The 17,625-nt window shown below is 44.4% G+C and overlaps 1 protein-coding gene across 1 annotated transcript; it reads left to right on the top strand.

Annotated features, from left to right (window-relative positions):
• Positions 1-219: 219 nt before the first annotated feature.
• Positions 220-15,752, top strand: PAK6 (p21 (RAC1) activated kinase 6). Its single transcript, XM_075163617.1, has 8 exons — positions 220-423; positions 4,879-5,496; positions 8,614-9,105; positions 9,388-9,521; positions 12,370-12,496; positions 12,683-12,808; positions 13,454-13,588; positions 15,544-15,752. The coding sequence occupies exons 1-8, from the start codon at positions 220-222 to the stop codon at positions 15,709-15,711; spliced, it is 2,004 nt and encodes a 667-aa protein (XP_075019718.1). The 3' UTR covers positions 15,712-15,752.
• The last annotated feature ends 1,873 nt before the right edge of the window (positions 15,753-17,625 follow it).

A 17,625-nucleotide genomic window follows, 5' to 3' on the forward strand; every position in this document is an offset into this window, starting at 1 on the left:
AGGTGGTCTTGAGCAAGTCGTTGCTCTCGTTGCCTCTACTTCCTTGTCTGTAAAAGCAGATGGTCACGTCGGCTCTGTTGTTAAAGTGCTTGTCACTGGAGAATGTTCTTAATACAATGTAATTAACTAATATAATTGACATGTGATATTACTGATTGGGCATATCGGACCTAGACATGCAAGAGCACTGATGGCATTGCCTTCTCTGATTCAGGCATCATGTTCCGCAAGAAGAAGAAGAAACGCCCGGAGATCTCGGCTCCGCAGAACTTTGAGCACCGTGTCCACACTTCATTTGACCCAAAGGAGGGCAAATTCGTGGGCCTGCCGCCTCAATGGCAGAATATTCTAGACACGCTGAGGCGCCCCAAGCCTGTGGTAGACCCTTCAAGGATCACCAGGATGCAACTCCAGCCTATGAAGGTAAGAGAGGAAGACTATTCTTTCCTGTCCCCTGGGCTTTCCTGTTTCTTGGGGAAGCCCAAGTTGAGGCAATGTTTCCATTGCCCCATATATATTTAAATGGGGCTAAGGGTGGGATCTGTAAAGGATGCAGTGGATAGCAGGGTCTGGGCGTTGATAACACTGTCTTCTCTGAGGCGATAGTAACTTCATCGGAAATAAGGGCGGTAGTACCCTCAACTGCAGTAGTGTCACTGTTCAAATAACCAGCTGGCTGCCGGTCACTATAATAGGGACGTGTGAAAGCTCCCGTGGTAGCTGACAGCGCCTAGGATGTGTTCAGCTATTGTGCAGGGAAGCAAAGAGGAGAATTTGTGGAGAGACCTGTTTTAGCAAGTTTGTCATTCTTGTGGGTGAGCAAATTTGGCTGGTAATTAAGTTGACAGGGCAGCCTGAGTGGGAGAGAGCGGGGTAGCACTAGCTTACTCTTCACGGATAGCTAAGTGCATGAGCGACAACAGGGAGCAGGACTGAACGAGGGTTGAGGCTAAAAGGGTTTATAAGGCAGCAGTTTAACAGAAAGTGGGAGATAGTAAACAGGAGAATGTCCTTAAAGCAAGGAGAAACAAGTTACTGATCTTCGTAGATGGGTGAATTTAGACGGCTGTCTGGCTTGGAGGGCTGTTGATAACGGCCTCTGGAGACTGTGTTCGTAAGCGACTGCAGGGACCTGCTGTGTGAAAAGAGGCAGATCATGACGACCTCTTGGGAAAGGAAGTGAAAGATGGTGACAGAATTATTGTGTTTAAAGTCTGGCTAGCTTGTGGGAAGTTTTTGTTCCCAGTTAAAAAAACCCTACAGGGGCCTAAAAACTGAAAGGTAAGTTGTAAAATAGAGATGTTACTACTTGGATTTTAGGAGCGACATAAAAGAAAATAGTTGTCTATCTGATGAATATATTTAGCTTTTTGCATACAGATGCTTCATATGGGGACTAAATGGGACTACATTTTAGTATAATGCAAGTATTAATGCAAAATCAAATCTGTAATTTAAATGGCACATCAGGATCTTTAAGCAGAATGCTGATTTAGAAAGGAAGAACTTGCTCAGGAAGAACAGGTAAAAGAAAAAGGGAGGAGGTATTGGCTTCTGTTTTATGGTGTCCTGAATGTGCTTTGAGGTTCAAAACGTAGTAGGAGGTAGGACCACAATCCAGAGAAGAGATAAAATGTGTAATAAGAGACCAACTTGGTTAGATCAGGAGCTCTCTAATGAGCTTAAACTGCAGGAGGATTGCTCAGAAGGGTGGAAACTAGGTCAAGTTATAAAGGGCAAATAGAAAAGAAATTTATGTAGGAACAAAACTGGAAGGCCAAGGCACAAAAAGAGATGTTATTCTCAAAGAACATAAAGGGCACTAAGGAGACATCGTAAGTACACTGAGGAGGAGGAGGAGGATGAAGGAAAGAATTTCTTCACTGCTCATTGTGGAAGAAAGTTAATAACAGATGACACAGAATTCTTAAATGCTTAATGGTTTTTCTTCACTCTTTATTGAAAAGGTTAACTATGATCAGTGGGCTAACACAATTAACAGGAGCATGAAGGGATAAGAACGCAGGCTAGAATAAGAAAAGAACATGAACAGAAATGAGACCTCTTAGATAAGTTACATATTTTCAAGTCAGCTGGGCCTAATGAAATTCAAGGAACTGCAGATCAGTCAGAATAATTTCAATTCCCAGAAAAAGACTGGAACAAATAAGCAAGTAATCTATTTGCAACCACTTCCTAGGAGATAGCAGGGTAATAGCTAGCAGGCAGCATGGATTTATCAAGAACAAATCATGTCAAGCAACCCAATTTCTGTCAATCACAGGGTATCGGGCTTTGGGTCAGGGAGAAATGATAGCTCTCTCCTATATCTTGACTTCAGTTAGGCTCTTGACACTGTACCTATGGCATTCCCAGAGCAAACTGAGCAAGTTTTCTCAAGTATTAGGAAAAGTATACTTAAAAGAATAGCATGAGGCATCACTGTCAAAATAGAAATGTGCATGAAGAGACTTACTGGAGTTTGTCCTGAGCCCTCGTACTGATCAGTACTTTCATCTATGACTTATTAAACCTGTAGATGGTAAAAGCTGAAAGGAGGTGCAAACCTTCAAGAGAACAAGGATAGAATATCCAATAGTCTTTAAAAACTAGAGAAGAATCTTAAACTAATACTGTTTGTTTTTTGCCACAGTAAATCCAAGTGCAAATACTCTCTTAGACTGCATCACATATTTGATTCTTTCTGGTAAACTTCATTTGAACAAATTCCTGTTCAATGATACCAATCAATAGTAAGATTTTTTTTTTTTTAAGTGCTAATTGGCCCTATTATGCCAAGCCCTCATACATAGAGTCCTGGATTCAACTATCACAGTTTTTCCTTTTTTTGACATGTACTGTGTGTAGCTTGTAAAGGGTCGCTTTTCTTTTTAAAATTGTAATTTCTAAATTTTGGTCAGTAAGGTCTGATCTTTGTAAGAGCACTCCATATAGATTTGGCTCAAATTTGGATGTTTCTTCATTAATCTGATGCAGTCTTTAAACACAACTGCAAAGTACAGCTAACTCCCATCTTCTCTGTCCACTGGGGATAGGACTGACTTAATGGACTAGAAGGACAACAGGAGTGACTTGAGCCTAATTTTAGGAAGTGTTTAACTAGGAGGTGAGGTGAGCACTGGAATGGATTTTCTAGATAGGCCATAGCATCTGTTCTTGGAGATTTCTTATTCTGAGAACATATTAGACACAAGTCTTTCTGGAATGACTTTTGTCCATCTACTTTGGACTAGCTGGCCTCTTGAGATTTCTTCCAACTTTATTTTGAGTTATTCTTTTTGCCAGTTTGTGGAAACATTGAACCATCAGCGAGCATTGGAGAAGGGCCTCTTTCTCTCCCATCTGCCTGTGCAAGGATGAGCAAGGGTGTGGAGGCATCCTGCTGCGTCCTCTGTGACTGGGGGCTGTGCATATTACATCTGTCCCTGCTCAGACTCATTTATGAACTAGTGCTCTTAACTGAGTGCTGGTATGTCTGGCATTTCTAATGGATCAATTAGAATGGACAGAAGACTCTTCCCACCCCACTGACAGATTTCAGAGGCTGGGTTTCCAACCATTTACTTTTGGTATTTTTTTCCCTGTCGAGCTTGGTGCAAAAGTGATGGAAACAGTTTGAGGAGTTAGTGTCCTCAGCGTGTTGTTTACTTGACAGCAGCTGGGGCCACGGAGGGAAATGCATGTATGTGTGAAGGAGGTGTATCACTACAGTAGGACTGAGAAGCAGAATTTCCTGCTGCAGGTGATGCAGGCATGCAATGGTATGATCAGATTGTCCTTTCTTCACTTTGTTTGACAAAATCTTCTATTCTGCCTTTCACTCTCAGACGCTGAGCAAACCGGGTGCTCATTTTGTGCACGTTGGTGGCATTCTGTTGAAATTACTTGGAGCCGCTGTTTTGCACCAGCTAAATATTAGGCTCGGTGTAATTAATTCAGCATCTTTAGAAGATTGCTGGAGTTCAGTTAGCAAACAGGAGATTGCCATCACTCCAGGGAAGGATTTTCCTCAGGCAGAGATTCATGAAAGTGTAGGAGTGATCCTATGCTGGGAATTTCTGTGAAGAAATGAAACATTCTGTTTCCCAGCACTAAAAAAACTTCTATAAGCTTTTTGTTCCAGAATAAACAAGGTAGAGCACTACATAATATGGTAGAGCACTACATAATATAACGACAGCTTCAAGTGTCCTGCTTGTTTGGATGGAAGCCTTGTTCTTCATTGTTTGCTTACAAGGCAGTTGTGAGCTGTTGTGACCCTTTGTTCATAATTTTTAATTATAATAGCTTGGCAGAACAGAGGAGGGATGCAGTGTTGGAACAAGTGTGGTCTTTACTGGTCAGGGTTAAGATGCATTAGCAAAAACCAGACTAAGGGAGGCTGATTACAGCCTATTGAGAGTCTACAGGGGAGAGATGAACCTTGTATCAGAGTAGCAAGGTGATTTTTGCAGATAGAGCTTAGGGCATGCTGTAACTTCTGAGAACTAATACTCTTAGGAGCCTAGGTTAGTGATGTAGTGTAGCACAATTTCAGCACAAGAGAGTCAGGAGTGCTAAAAACATCCCAGTTTTGCTCTAAAGTTGTAATTCAGAATGTGAGGGCAGCAGCAGAATTCACTGTTCTGGCTGAAAGCACTGCTGCCTCCGACAGAAGGATGTAACCCAATGATCCCTTTTTTTTTTTTCCCCTTCAGTAAAGGACAATAAAAAAACCACGGAAAGAAACATTTCTCTTTTTTCCTAAATTCCCTGAGTAATCTTTGGCCAGACAGACAAAATCTAACCTTTGTCAAGATAAACTGAGCCTCAGTTTTTACAACTCTAACTTTTTCACCCCTTCCCTATGTTCCCCAGACCGTGGTGAGAGGCAGCACTGTGGAAGTGGAAGGCTATATCTCCGGGATACTCAACGACATCCAGAAGCTTTCTGCCATCAGTTCGAACACCCTAAGGGGAAGGAGCCCCACCAGCAGGAGGAGAGCTCAGTCCCTTGGGCTCCTGGGGGAAGACAGACCCCCAGACATGTACCTTCAGAGTCCTGAAGCAGACTGGGCAGACAAATATGGAAACTACCTCAATTGCAACGGTGGGACCAAGGTGACCCGGCGGCAGACTATGTGGCCGGACTATAAACCCCGACTGGAAGGACAGTCTCATCCCAATGGTATGGTAACGAAAGCACAGTCCCTCGGGCCTTCGGAGTTCCAGGGCGCTGACGGCAGCTGCCTCCAGCGAGCCTCTGGTTTGCAGCATATGCCGACTGCACCGGGGGAGAGCCAGAAGACGGGAAAAAAGAGCTCAGAAGAGTGCTGGCCTCAGCCTTGTCTCGTCGGACAAGCAAACTCCAGGCCCTCAGGGGAGGGCAGCCCTAGCTCCAAATCGAGGGAGAACAGCTTGAAGAGGAGGCTGTTACGCAGCGTGTTCCCCTCCTCCGGCGGCTCAAACAAGTCAGGCCCTTCCCTGCAGATAAAGGTATCGTTATTCAGTATTTTTGAGCGAGTGCAATGTTGATGTTACAGTTCCAGAGGTTACTCACACAGCTGAACAAATTTAATTGCAAACATCATGCAACCATCTGTTACTGTTATGATTAGTGCTGGAATCAGAATAGTCCTGGACAGGGGAAACGTGTAGTCTGCCTAAGCTTCACAGAACATACTGCCAGGCATAGCTCAAAATGGCAGCCAGATCTCCATGAGAAGGGCTTGTTAGCGGAGCTGTGCTTGCAGGAGTGTAGGCTGGGAAGGAGGTAGGGGACTTACTCATTTTTGCCCTTCTGTAGTAGTAAAGGCATAACTTAAATGCCGTTATACTAGCATAAATGTGCTTTTGCCATTTGGGAAATTGCCGTAATTTACATTAGTAATGTATTCTTTTGCCTGTGCAAAATAGAACTACCTCAGGAGAGCTTGTTGGTTATAGCTGTATCTGCCAACCTGCCTACAATAGGAACGTTTCCATCAGCACCCACAGTACTGTCAAACAGGAAATCTGACTGTTGGTTTTTGGTGAGGATGGGACAGCTCACAGCTCCATCTCCCCCAGGAAAGCTGTCCTGAGTGAATGACTCACTTCTTACTAAACTGGGAGAAAAACTCTGGTTCCTGTTACTGGATAGGAGATGCAGCCCTTCAGGCCGCTCTTCCAGTTCATCCCAGGCTAACCCAGCACTCGACCTCGCGCAGCTGCTGGCTGGTTTCGAAGGCGGCGCTGGGCTGGTGCGAGGCCAGGCTGATTTCTAGCAGGCGTGGAGTCCTTGAACTCGGAGGAAGATGACGGGAACCGCTGGCCCGACAAAACCGACAGTTCTGTGTTGCAGGGTGGGGCTCTCTCCGACCCGGCTTGTTGGAGTTTGCATAAGGATCAGGCTGAAGGCTTTCAGATGCAGCCCTCTCCCTGCAGATTCCCTTTCCGAGGGAGTGGGATTTTAATGGAGTGCACAGACCGCACTTACTGCCCTCTCCGACTTTGGGCTGGTCTATACTGGCGGAGGCCTGTCCCTAAGCGCGTAGGAGAACTGGGCACTTCTTTCTTCCCTAGCAAGAGTGTCTTTGCCGTGCCGCAGCGCTTTCAGAAGGAGGAGCAGAGGGTACCAGTCAAACGGCGCGTGCGCATGGTGTGCTTGGGAGCTGCTTGTGAGAGGAGGGCAGTAGGAAAGACCTTGAGGTTACCCAGTCTGTCTCCCTGCTCCAGCGAAGGATTGCTGGCAGTTGTTTATCTAAGCTGTTCCTAACAGCCTCCAATGATTAAAACCTTCCTCTGCCTCCCAAATGGAGATGACGATGTGTAATTGTGATGTGTAAGAAATGCATAATTGCAGGTGAAATGGAAAGGGGATATAACTGGCGGAAAATGGGGAGGTGGGTGCCTTGACAAGCTGCCTGTAGTCGCCGTGGGAAGGTCCAGTGCTCTTTCCTTTCAATCTAATATGGGGGGGAAGGAGTGGGAGAACCAGTGACATCTCAAAATGTCCAGAGACTGAAAACGTGTATATAGGGGCTGTCAAATTACAGGAGCAGGAAATAATACTTACGTGTGGTTAGATAAACATGTGTGAGCTTGCATGCCCTTTTGCATGCTCTAGGTTATATAAAACCTTTTTTTTTTCCCCCCTCTCCTGAGACAAAACAAGAGTTGGGAAATAAATACTTCTCTGCCATGAGCATGCCTCTGCAGGACTGCAGGGGTGGAGCTGGTAGATGAGGAGGAAGTAACTTCTGACAGGCAGTTTGTGTTTGCGCACTCCTGCACCCCGGTGCCAGGAGCTACAAGTCATGCTTTTGGGCCCTATGTGTGTGTGAAAACGAGCTGTATGTGTGTTAGGCTTATGCAGATTTTACTGTTGAGAAAAATCCTTGGTTCAAAACCAAAGTGCATAGAATTAAATTCTATACAATTATTTTCTGTCTGAGACAGAGAAAATGAGTTCTCTTTTAAAAATGTCTCTATTGGCAGTTTTTGGTTCTCATACCCATATTATTAACTTTATTAATAATCTGTCTGAACTGTGAGAGAGAAGCAGCTTGTTGCTTTGAAGTTTTTATTTTGCCCTATAATATAAATGATTGGCTTGCTCTTTCTGAAGTTGCTACTTCGTCAGATCCACTATTATTTTACATATAACTAAGTACATAATGAATTTTATACCTAACCTGCTGGATGTTGTTGAATTTTAATTAGTCAACATTTCCAGGGTGAGTATTAGCACTTCAAGATCTTTCCTTCTTGGGAGACCCATGCGTAGTGCTAGCATGGGAATGCGTATCCCGAAGCCACATTGCTGCAGGCTGTGATCTTACCAGATCTCATAAACTAAACAGGGTTGGGCCTGCTTGGTGCTTGAGTGGGAGGTCTCCGAAAGCCTCGAGTGCTTCGGGAAAGAGCACTGCTAATCCAAATTCATTGTAGGTCACTTTTGAGCCAGTAAGATGGCAAGCGGCAGTGGCTCGGTGTAGCCGAAGTGTCACGCTGGCCTCCCGCAGCCATCCTGGTTCACGGTGCTTTTCCCAAAACAGGTTGCTGATTCTGTGTCTGATCGACAGGAATGCTCTGCAGGTACCAGTGGAGAGCGCAGGGAGAGTTTTCAGTAGGCAGAGTGTAATTACCCAAAGGGAATTAGGCCAAGACATCAAAGTGATTTACAGCTTTGGCATGAATCCTCTTTCCTTTTATATATAGGAAGATCAGAGGCACAGAGGGATAAAGGATTTTAAAATTCACTGCAACACAGGTTGCCCCTGAGTTTTGGTGGCAAGGTTGGAATGCTTTTTAGCAGCTGGTTTTTTCCTGTGGGTTTTGTTTTTTGGTGGTGTTTTTTTCTTTTTTTTAAAGCATGTGCTTTAAAAGGTCCTTAAAGTGTAGCACCCATCCTGTAACTGATTCTTGAAAATCTGCGTCCATGGGGCTTCCCCTAGTCATGCAGCACGTGTTGGGCAGGAGACAAGAACCTAGCGCTCTTGACTCCAGCCTGCTACAAACGTACTAGGCCAGAGTGGCATAACACGCAACTGATCCCTGACACTTCTTTCTTCTCGTTAATCTAACCATCACTTTTTCTTTCTTCCCCGTTCATATTTGTTCTTCTCTAAGCCTAATGCTTTCTTCAGGCCCCAACAGTGGGGTTCACCACGCAGCCCCGCAGCCAAAGCCCAGTCTCTTCCATCAGATCAGCCTGCATCCGACTTCCCCAGGATGATCTCAGAAGCGGGGACCCCCCAGAAGTCGCCAACAGCGGAGAAGGCAGTTGCACTGCCACAAGGCAGGCCGTCGCCCGCAGGGTCTCCCAGGAACCGGCAGACTCAGACGAGTTCCAGCAACCTTCACCTTCCCCAGGACTCTTCTGTGAAAGGGCAGCTGGCCAGTGAGGACCCGGTCGTTGTGACTCATGAGCAGTTCAAAGCTGCCCTTAGGATGGTGGTAGACCCGGGGGATCCCCGGACGTTGCTGGAGAATTATGTGAAGATTGGTGAAGGGTCCACAGGTATCGTCTGTATCGCGCGAGAGAAGCACTCGGGGCGGCAGGTGGCAGTGAAAATGATGGATCTGAGAAAGCAGCAGCGCCGCGAGCTCCTTTTTAATGAGGCGAGTATGGTGACGAGAGGTGGGGTTCTGCTCTGCACCATAAAGCCATGGTAACAGTCGGTGTGGTAAAAAGAAGGGAAGAGCAGGAGACGTCTTCCTTTTAATAGAATTATGCCAGTACCAAGAAGAAGAATGACTGGGGGGATGGAGGCTACTGCGTTGTACTCATAGGGTTGTGCATGCTTGCTTTGTTCGATGAGATTAAGTGTTAGTGATTTTGATTTTAGAGATTTTTGTTAGGAGACAATTGTTGTTAGTCAGTTGTCCACTGTGTTTTTACAGGTGGTGATAATGAGGGACTATCAACATGTCAACGTAGTGGAGATGTACAAGAGCTACCTAGTGGGAGAGGAGCTCTGGGTGCTGATGGAGTTCCTGCAGGGAGGAGCCCTCACAGACATTGTGTCTCAGATCAGGTACGAAGCAAAACCCGAAACATCAACGCTTGTGTTCCCACCCGACAGGCAAGAGCAGCAAAGTGGAGATTTCTGGGAAGAATAGTTTCCCTCAGAGATCTTGCGATTGCAGTGCCCTGAAACTATTACAATTTATAACAGTCATCCATTTGAAGTATGCGATATTACTTCTGATAGTACTTCTAATAATGTAGAAGGGACCTCATTTACGGTATTGATCCCTTTAGATACCCACTATTCATCTACTTGATGACCTTCCCTGTAAAACACAGTGCTCGTGAAAAGTATTGTTTACTGTATCTGTTGTATTCTGGCCTGGAAGCTCATTGAATAAGTATTAAAGAGCATGCAGAAATAGTTTTCAGTGGTACAACCTTAGTGAGGTTGAATTTGTGGCTAACTCCTCTGGAGAAGTGCAGCAGAGCCTTGAGACCTGGACTCCTTCCCAAATTTCATTGCCTAAAGATAGCAACTACTGGACACTCTCCTAAATTTGTTTTCTTATCCACACCACTTCATATTAATTAATGACCAAAGCATTCCTGTAGGGCAAAGACATTGTTCTCAAATGGCCTCTAGAGTCCCACTCACGAGGTGTTCTGGAGATGCAGTTATGATGATTGTGTCTTACCCATGACCCTGGAGCACCCTCCTGCTTCCGAGCAGTCCTGTAAGCTGGTGCAGGGAACGCCAATGAGAAGGCTGACCAAGAAGTCTGTAGGATGAGCTTTCCTTTCTTGAAGATTCAGAATCTTAATTGGATTGCAATTAGGCAGTATTGCTAACGCTAATTGTATTTACTTTTTTTAATCAGAGTATGCCTTTAATTCACTTACACGCTTTGACTAGCCTTTACTGATCCTGTGGTGGATTTAAGGCATATATCTTGCTCTGTCGGATTCTCTGTTTCGGATTTGCATCTGTGATGTGTTTGGGAGGCATAAAAAAGCACGTTGTCCTTTGAGGCCTCTACAGCCCCACCTGTAAGGAGTGTCTTGGAGACACTTCGATGGCCAGGCCCTCCAGCCTTGAGTTCGGAGGCGCATCTCGGGGTCTGAGAACCAAGGTTTCACTGTAAGTCGTGTGCCTGCTCCTGGACAGGAAAAAGCCCTGAAGAGTGCTGAGTTATGGCATTGCAGAGCCAGTTGAAACTCCTGTAGCTCTTAGCGGGTATTAGAACCAATAGAACTACAGATAAAAAAAAATATTCTGAAGAGGTTTATGAAGGGCCTGTGTAGTTTATATCCACCAGTGAAACTGAATTCCATTGTGGGACCTCAGCCTAGATTTGAGTTATTTTACGAAGCCTTCCTTTGAACCTTTTAATGAATGCTTGTTTTTCCACATAGTGGAAACAGGATCTGTTATAACCATAACATTTATCAAAAGTAAGCTGCAAGCCTTTATCAGTTTTTCACAGGGAGGAAAATACCCTCATACCACTCATTAAACGTTTGCTGAAGGTGATAACTGATTTGCATCTCCAGGAGTGAGCTAATCCTCTAGTAATCGGTTTTACACTATGCAGTCACTTGACTGAAACCAAATTCCGTACGTGACAAGCTGAAAGTATACCTCTTGTTAGAGCTCAGAAGTGTATCAGCTTTTCTTATAGCTCAAGCAGTATGAAATGAAAAGCACTGTTTCTAAATAGGTTAGGTTCTGTATTGGAGAAGTCCGTCTCCCGTTAGAGGTAAAATCATAATGGCAAAAGCAGCCCTCTGCCATCCTTCAGCTATATTTGCCACCAGCATGGCACAGTGCAGCCACAACACGCGGCGTCCTGGTCAGATGGTCCGTTTGGTGAGTGAGATATGGAATACCAAACAAGCAATAGAAGTATAAATTTCTCAGCTGATGGTGCAACCTCCTTCATGAATGTGTAGAAATTGCTCTTATGTATTTATAAGGTAGTGGTGTGCTCTGCACAGTTCTGCCTCATGAGCGCTCTCTTCTCCTCAGTCTTACTTGCAGACCTGGATTTGAGGAGGTATCATTTCTATGTCCTCAACTGAGAGTTGTTTGAAACAACTGCTAGAGACAGGCTGAGAATCAAAAGTACTCAAATTGGGTACTTCAGCTATTCTTTGAAATACTTAACTTCTAGCACTGCTCAGTATAAATGTTCAGAGAACGCTGTCACTGTCCCCAGTTACAAGAGATAATTTTCATTTCTACCATTTTCACTTATACTTGATCATGAAGGTTCTTGTGTTGGTATTCCAAACAGCAAGAGCTTCTAAAGATAAGGTTCTATGATTCTTGGTGCTCATACTCAGTGTGCTAACAGAGAAACTGCTAAAATTCAGGAGTGTCTTCCCTGCTTGTAACCTGTGCTACCTTTGGTTAGGTATAAGAGCATCCAAAGTGTCCAGCTGCATTAAACCTGTAGAGGATCCCTATATTCTCTATAGAATTATGTGTTTAGATGCTTTCTGGCTGAAGTTGCACATTATGCCTTGTGAACAATAGCTTTACTATATTTGCTTAAAAAAAAGCTGTCTCAACAGTTACTGTGGCACCTTGGCATGAAGAAGCAGTCTTGCCTATCAGAATTGCTTGAAACAGCATCTTGCAGAATGAATTTAGATAAAGATTTAAAACGCAATTTCTCTGTGTTAGACTTATGAAAACTTAAAATTGCTAACCATCAAGGAAAAAATGTTTTCAACAGCAGAAGACAGTCATAGAAGAACAGTAAAAGAGAGATAGTAATGGTCATGGGGAACCAAAATGTGTAGCTGCAGTTCAACTTCAAAATTGCGCTGTGCCTTTGAAGAGGACCTGTGAATGAGTACTATCCACTGCTCAGTACAATGCAGTTAAATTCCTGTGTCTTTAATTTCAGGCTAAATGAAGAGCAGATTGCAACAGTGTGTGAATCAGTGCTGCAGGCTCTGTCATACCTTCACTCTCAGGGAGTCATTCACCGAGACATTAAGAGCGACTCCATTCTCTTGACACTGGATGGAAGGGTATGTTTCCTCAGCCAAATTGTCTTCTGCTGCTGTAGCCTTAGTCTGTCTCCTTATTTCTTTTCTGTTCACAATCTCTTCTTTGTACCTTGTCCTCTTACTCCCTTTGTCTTCCTTGTCTTTGGTGTTTCCCTCCATGTTGTTTAAAAATTATTTTTAAGGTTGGTTGCTTTTCTCTTTGTACAGGTCAAACTCTCAGATTTTGGCTTCTGTGCTCAGATCAGTAAAGATGTACCTAAAAGAAAGTCCCTAGTAGGTACTCCCTACTGGATGGCTCCAGAAGTTATCGCAAGGATACCATACACTACCGAGGTAAGGGACCACTTCCCTAATATCAGGAGAGGTAGCAAGTAATATTCTGAAGTGTCACAAGAAAATAACTATTGGCTTTTCTAGGAAGAGCCTCTAGAGTCTATTTAAAATATAAATACAACTATGACTACAGATTTGATTGTGATGATATCAGTATTTCCTAAACCAGTAGAAAAACAGGTTGTTCTGCTTCCGGGAACAAGGTGTAAACTTACTCTATTTTTATACTGAAGCTTGGCATAGGCTTGTATCTGCTGTGGTGTGGACAGATGTTAGCAAGGAGCAGCCTGTGACATGATATGGATCTGTGCCGTAAAGGGAAGGGAGGAGAGGAGCACAGATGGGAGCTCTGAAGTTATGTGCAGGTGGCAGCAGACTGATGAGTTTTGTTTGCTTGTGCTACACCTGGTTGGTTGGTAGTTACTTGCAGACCTTTGCATGTTGCAACAGCAGCGTGGCTCAGTCCTAGGTGGAAAGCTGTCTTTGTTAAACCGCGGTAAGGAGTCCAATAGCATCCAGTGGGTTAATGTTTTACTCTCTCGGCAACGTTTGTCATGGGTGGGGTGTTGTAGTCTTTGTGAAAGCAGCAAAGCAAGGACCTGTTGCTCTGAACTGTGTGTATTGATGTGACATTGGCTCCCACAGGTGGATATCTGGTCTCTGGGGATCATGGTGATAGAGATGGTGGATGGAGAACCCCCCTATTTTAGTGATTCTCCAGTCCAGGCAATGAAGAGACTCCGTGACAGTCCTCCTCCCAAACTGAAAAACTTCCACAGGGTGAGCATACTGGCAAACACTCGTAAACCTGATGATTATCGTGGGGAAACATCCGTATCAGCCGTTCCCAGTAAAGCTGGCTGTGAAAGTGATCTTGCTAGGACATGTTTCCTGGGGAACTTCTTTGGCCCCGGTGCCTCAGTGGATGCAAGCTGCTGCTGACAGCTAGTGGCTAGTGTGGGAAATAGCCCTAATGATGTAAGGTCACTTGGGCATAAACCTGATAATGTGAATCACAGCTGCTTCAGGTGGACCTGACAGTTAATATCTTGCTGATGTCGACAGAGTAGCTCATCTTCTTGGGAAGCAAATAGGAGGATCCTCCTGACAGCTTCTGGCTTCGCCGTTTTCAGGACTGCAAAGACTGCATTATGGCCAGAGCAGGAGAGCTCAGTGCAGACAGTAGCTCATGGAGACGCTGCAGCTGCTTTGAAGATGAAATCAGCTTCATAGTTTCTTATGAAAAAGTAGCAGTGACATAAGAAATACCGTGATTACCTTTTAGTCACCACTTAGAGCGGTCCTCCTTTCATTTCAGTCCAAGCCTCTGAGATCAAATAGCTTCTGCAGCATTCTGAGCTATCCGGCCTTTCCAATTAATCAGAATATCTGCAGCTGCTAAAGCTGAATTATTTAACAGAGTAGCCTGCTGAACTAACAGCATACACTCAAACATCAACAGCTGCTCTTTCCTCTTTGCCTTTGCAACACTAATTAAAATTTCAAGGTCACATTCTAGACCCAGTGCTTGTACTTCTTAGGCGGTGTAAAGCCAGTTCTGGTCTGGATCGCACACCTTGCTTGGTGAGATGACCCTACCACGAGCTGTGAAAGCCAGAGTCTTGCTCTGCTCCACTTTGTCCTGGGAAGCAAACTGGCTTCCAGCAGACCTCTGGATTGCCAGGCCAGTGGCCATCCTGCCGTCTCCCTGCTGTCTGAGTGGAGCTCAGCGCCTGCTGTGGGTCCAGCCCTCCATTCTGATTACAGTTCACGGCTCGCTGGGGTCAATTACTGCAGCACTGGGTGCAACAGGTTAAACGGACGCCACCTCTGCTGCTTTTCTGAAGCATAACTAGATTTATGGGCAGAGTGATAAAGGCTGGATCCTGGCACCCGTACTTAGCTGCGTTGTGCCTTCTCCCTCCAGCAGTCTCAGTGAAGTCGTTCAATGCACTCATGAAATAAGCAGTAGCTCAGTGTGAACAGTACTTCATGATCTACTTCTAAGTTAACCAGAGCTGGGAAAATGCCCCCAGTCCAAAATGGATGTAATTAGCAGCAGTAAAATAAATAAATGTATACCAAGTTCATTTTTTATTCAGTTTTAATGATGCAGAGGATTACCACCAGCAAGAGATGCTTTAAACGGTTCTTAGGTCTGGCTACTCAACAGGCTTTTCCGCATCTTTCAAAGGACAAACCTGCTGAGGTCATTTAGGTTTTTGATACACTGTTCTGCAGTTTCTTCATCTTCTTGTATCAGCAGCATCAGATTTCCAGACTCTCAAAACCTATTTGGGAATCTTATTTAACTACTTTTTCCACAATCTGTGGCCAGTAAAAGAATGAATTGATCAACCCTTCACACCCAAAGTGAAGTGCCTCGGGTAGCAGGAATTCTGTTGAATTTTTGAGCTGAAATGCAGAAAAGATTGAATAACAAAATAGGAAGCAAAATTAACTTAGATGAAAGGATATGGCAGGCAGTCTTGTCTTAATTTGCTGTGCCCCATCAAAAAGAAAACAACCTGTGTAAATGTGCCTACCGGTGACAGAAAGTTACTACTGTAGCACAAAAGCATGCTCTCTCATGTTCCGTTTCTGTGCAAAAGCAGGGTTACAAAGTTGAAATGTGCAGGATCCTTTTTAACCAAACCTACCTCAGCAACCTGCTGTCGCATGAACTGTTGCCTGGTTTCGTTACGGGGTTGACTTGGTTGGTTGCTTTTTCACAGACCTCCCCAGTTCTGAGAGACTTCTTGGAAAGGATGTTGACACGGGATCCGCTAGAAAGAGCAACGGCACAAGAACTTCTGGATCACCCCTTTTTGCTCCAGACAGGACTTCCGGAGTGCCTGGTTCCCCTTATCCAACAATACAGAAAGCGTACCTCTACCTGCTGACTTTACATAAGGGGAAATGCTAGGAAAAAGTAACGTTTATTAAAAAAAAAAAAAAAAAAAAATCAAGAGACCAGGCAGTTTCGTCCTGTGAACGGTGCTTGGAACTTGTCAGCGATCTTTTTAGAGGATGAACGTGAATACTGTCCTTGCATTCTCAGCCTTTTGTGGCTTCTCTTTTGCTGAAGACAATCAATACATACTAGATCCAAATAAGACCAAGTATGTCTCAAGAATGAAGCAGGTGTTTCATGACCTGTGGATCGCTTCTTCCGAAGAATGGCATTTTAAAGCGGAGTCTGAAGTTGCGTATCTGAATGTCTGCAAGTTCCTGCAAACCTTGGCTGCTGACTGCTGAACTGGAACGATATTTCCCGATTAGAAATGTGATCTTTGTTTCCTTAGTTGTACACTGGAGTCTTGAGCTGACTCAAATGTACATTTTGGGGCACAGACCCCTTTAAACTCTCAAACAATGCACAAAGACGTGGCAATTTTTTCCTCTGAGACTTTTTCACAGATGATTTTAATTTCCTTCAGTTAAATGTGGACCTAGAAAACTGTACATATTTACCTAGGGAGCGGATGTGATATGTATGTATTTGTTTCTAAATGGCTTTTTTGCATCAACATGCTTCTCTTTTGCTGAGGAATATGTATGGTTTAGTGGTCAATCTTGAATCCATTTCATGATCTTAAACTTTTGGAGGGGGAAACCCTCGGATACAGGCCTCAGAACAGACTCAGTGAAGACGGGTGTTCTTGCCACCAGGGTCTTGCGGTTGAAAATGCACAATATGCAACACCTCCACTGCTGGTTGGAATGGAGAGTCTGTGAAAGCTTGTTCCCGGGCTTGGTTTCCAGGCGCCTGCCTTTCCAAGTCCTTTCTCCCAAGAGAGGCTGAGAAATGCTGCCCCGAGACAGTTGTTGGGTAGCACCTTGGGGATGCTCTAGGAGACTGAATGAAAAAGTTTCAGCTGTCCTGCATTTCCCAGGAGAGATTTTTGTGTTCGTGTGAGGCGGTTTGTGGAGCCTCTATCTCCTCTGCTGGCTACTGCAGAACATCAGGAGAAGAGAAACTTCTGATGTATGTTTTGTTATTGGCATGCCCTTCCCCACCATCCCTTTGCTGATACGTTTGGAAAGTTACTGGTTGTCTAAACAGCTCTTTCAGTGATTTTAAAATAGATTTAGGTATTTTGTATGATACACTTTCTGATCAGTGAGATAGTCAAGGTCATTGGACTCTAGGTCAGGATGTAACACTGTACAGTAATGGTGTGTATTGTTGTGAGGTCTCAAGAATATAATCTTAAATGTGGAACTGGGATCCTATTTTGAAACGCCAGATAAAAATTTATTGGAATTTAAGTTATTCTTGGGACAGTCCTACTGTCTCAGAAACTAACCTCATAATTGCATTTTCTTCAGAAGATGTTAATAATCCCTATCCTCTGCTATTTACTCCAGTTACAGATCCTGCTTCAAAATTGAAGCCACAGTTGATTACTTGAAGTAATTTGGGATGGAATTCATCTGCACTGATGCCAGCCATCTAAATGGTGGGCACCCAGCCTGCGAAGCGTATAGGTTGGCTCTGTAGACCAAGGTGAGAGGAACACCTCCAGAGGGTGGTTCATCTCCGATACTCGGACACCTGCTGAAGGATGAAGTCGCTGTCTCTCGATACCGCTCTGCCTGTGGCCGGTAGAGGGATCGTGGGTGGTTTGCCTAGACTGGACGTCTAAGTTTGGGGCTGATGAAGTTGGCTGACACGAATTCATTTAGCTCCTCCTTAGCTGCACTGGAAAATTTTTGATGTAAAATGTTTCTGTATTCCAGATATACTGCTTTTTTTTACACAAAAGAGCAGGGCTTTGAAAAGATTTATAATTTGAAACAAACGATCCTGCTCG

This window comes from Calonectris borealis, chromosome 14, assembly GCF_964195595.1.
Source record: "Calonectris borealis chromosome 14, bCalBor7.hap1.2, whole genome shotgun sequence".
Lineage (NCBI taxonomy): Eukaryota > Metazoa > Chordata > Aves > Procellariiformes > Procellariidae > Calonectris > Calonectris borealis.

Excerpts from the sequence above, each read along its gene's own strand:
- PAK6 (XM_075163617.1), top strand. The coding sequence starts at position 220 with ATGTTCCGCAAGAAGAAGAAGAAACGCCCGGAGATCTCGGCTCCGCAG. Across the intron at positions 9,522-12,369 it reads GACATTGTGTCTCAGATCAG|GCTAAATGAAGAGCAGATTG; the intron begins GTACGAAGCAAA and ends CTTTAATTTCAG. Across the intron at positions 12,809-13,453 it reads GGATACCATACACTACCGAG|GTGGATATCTGGTCTCTGGG; the intron begins GTAAGGGACCAC and ends TGGCTCCCACAG.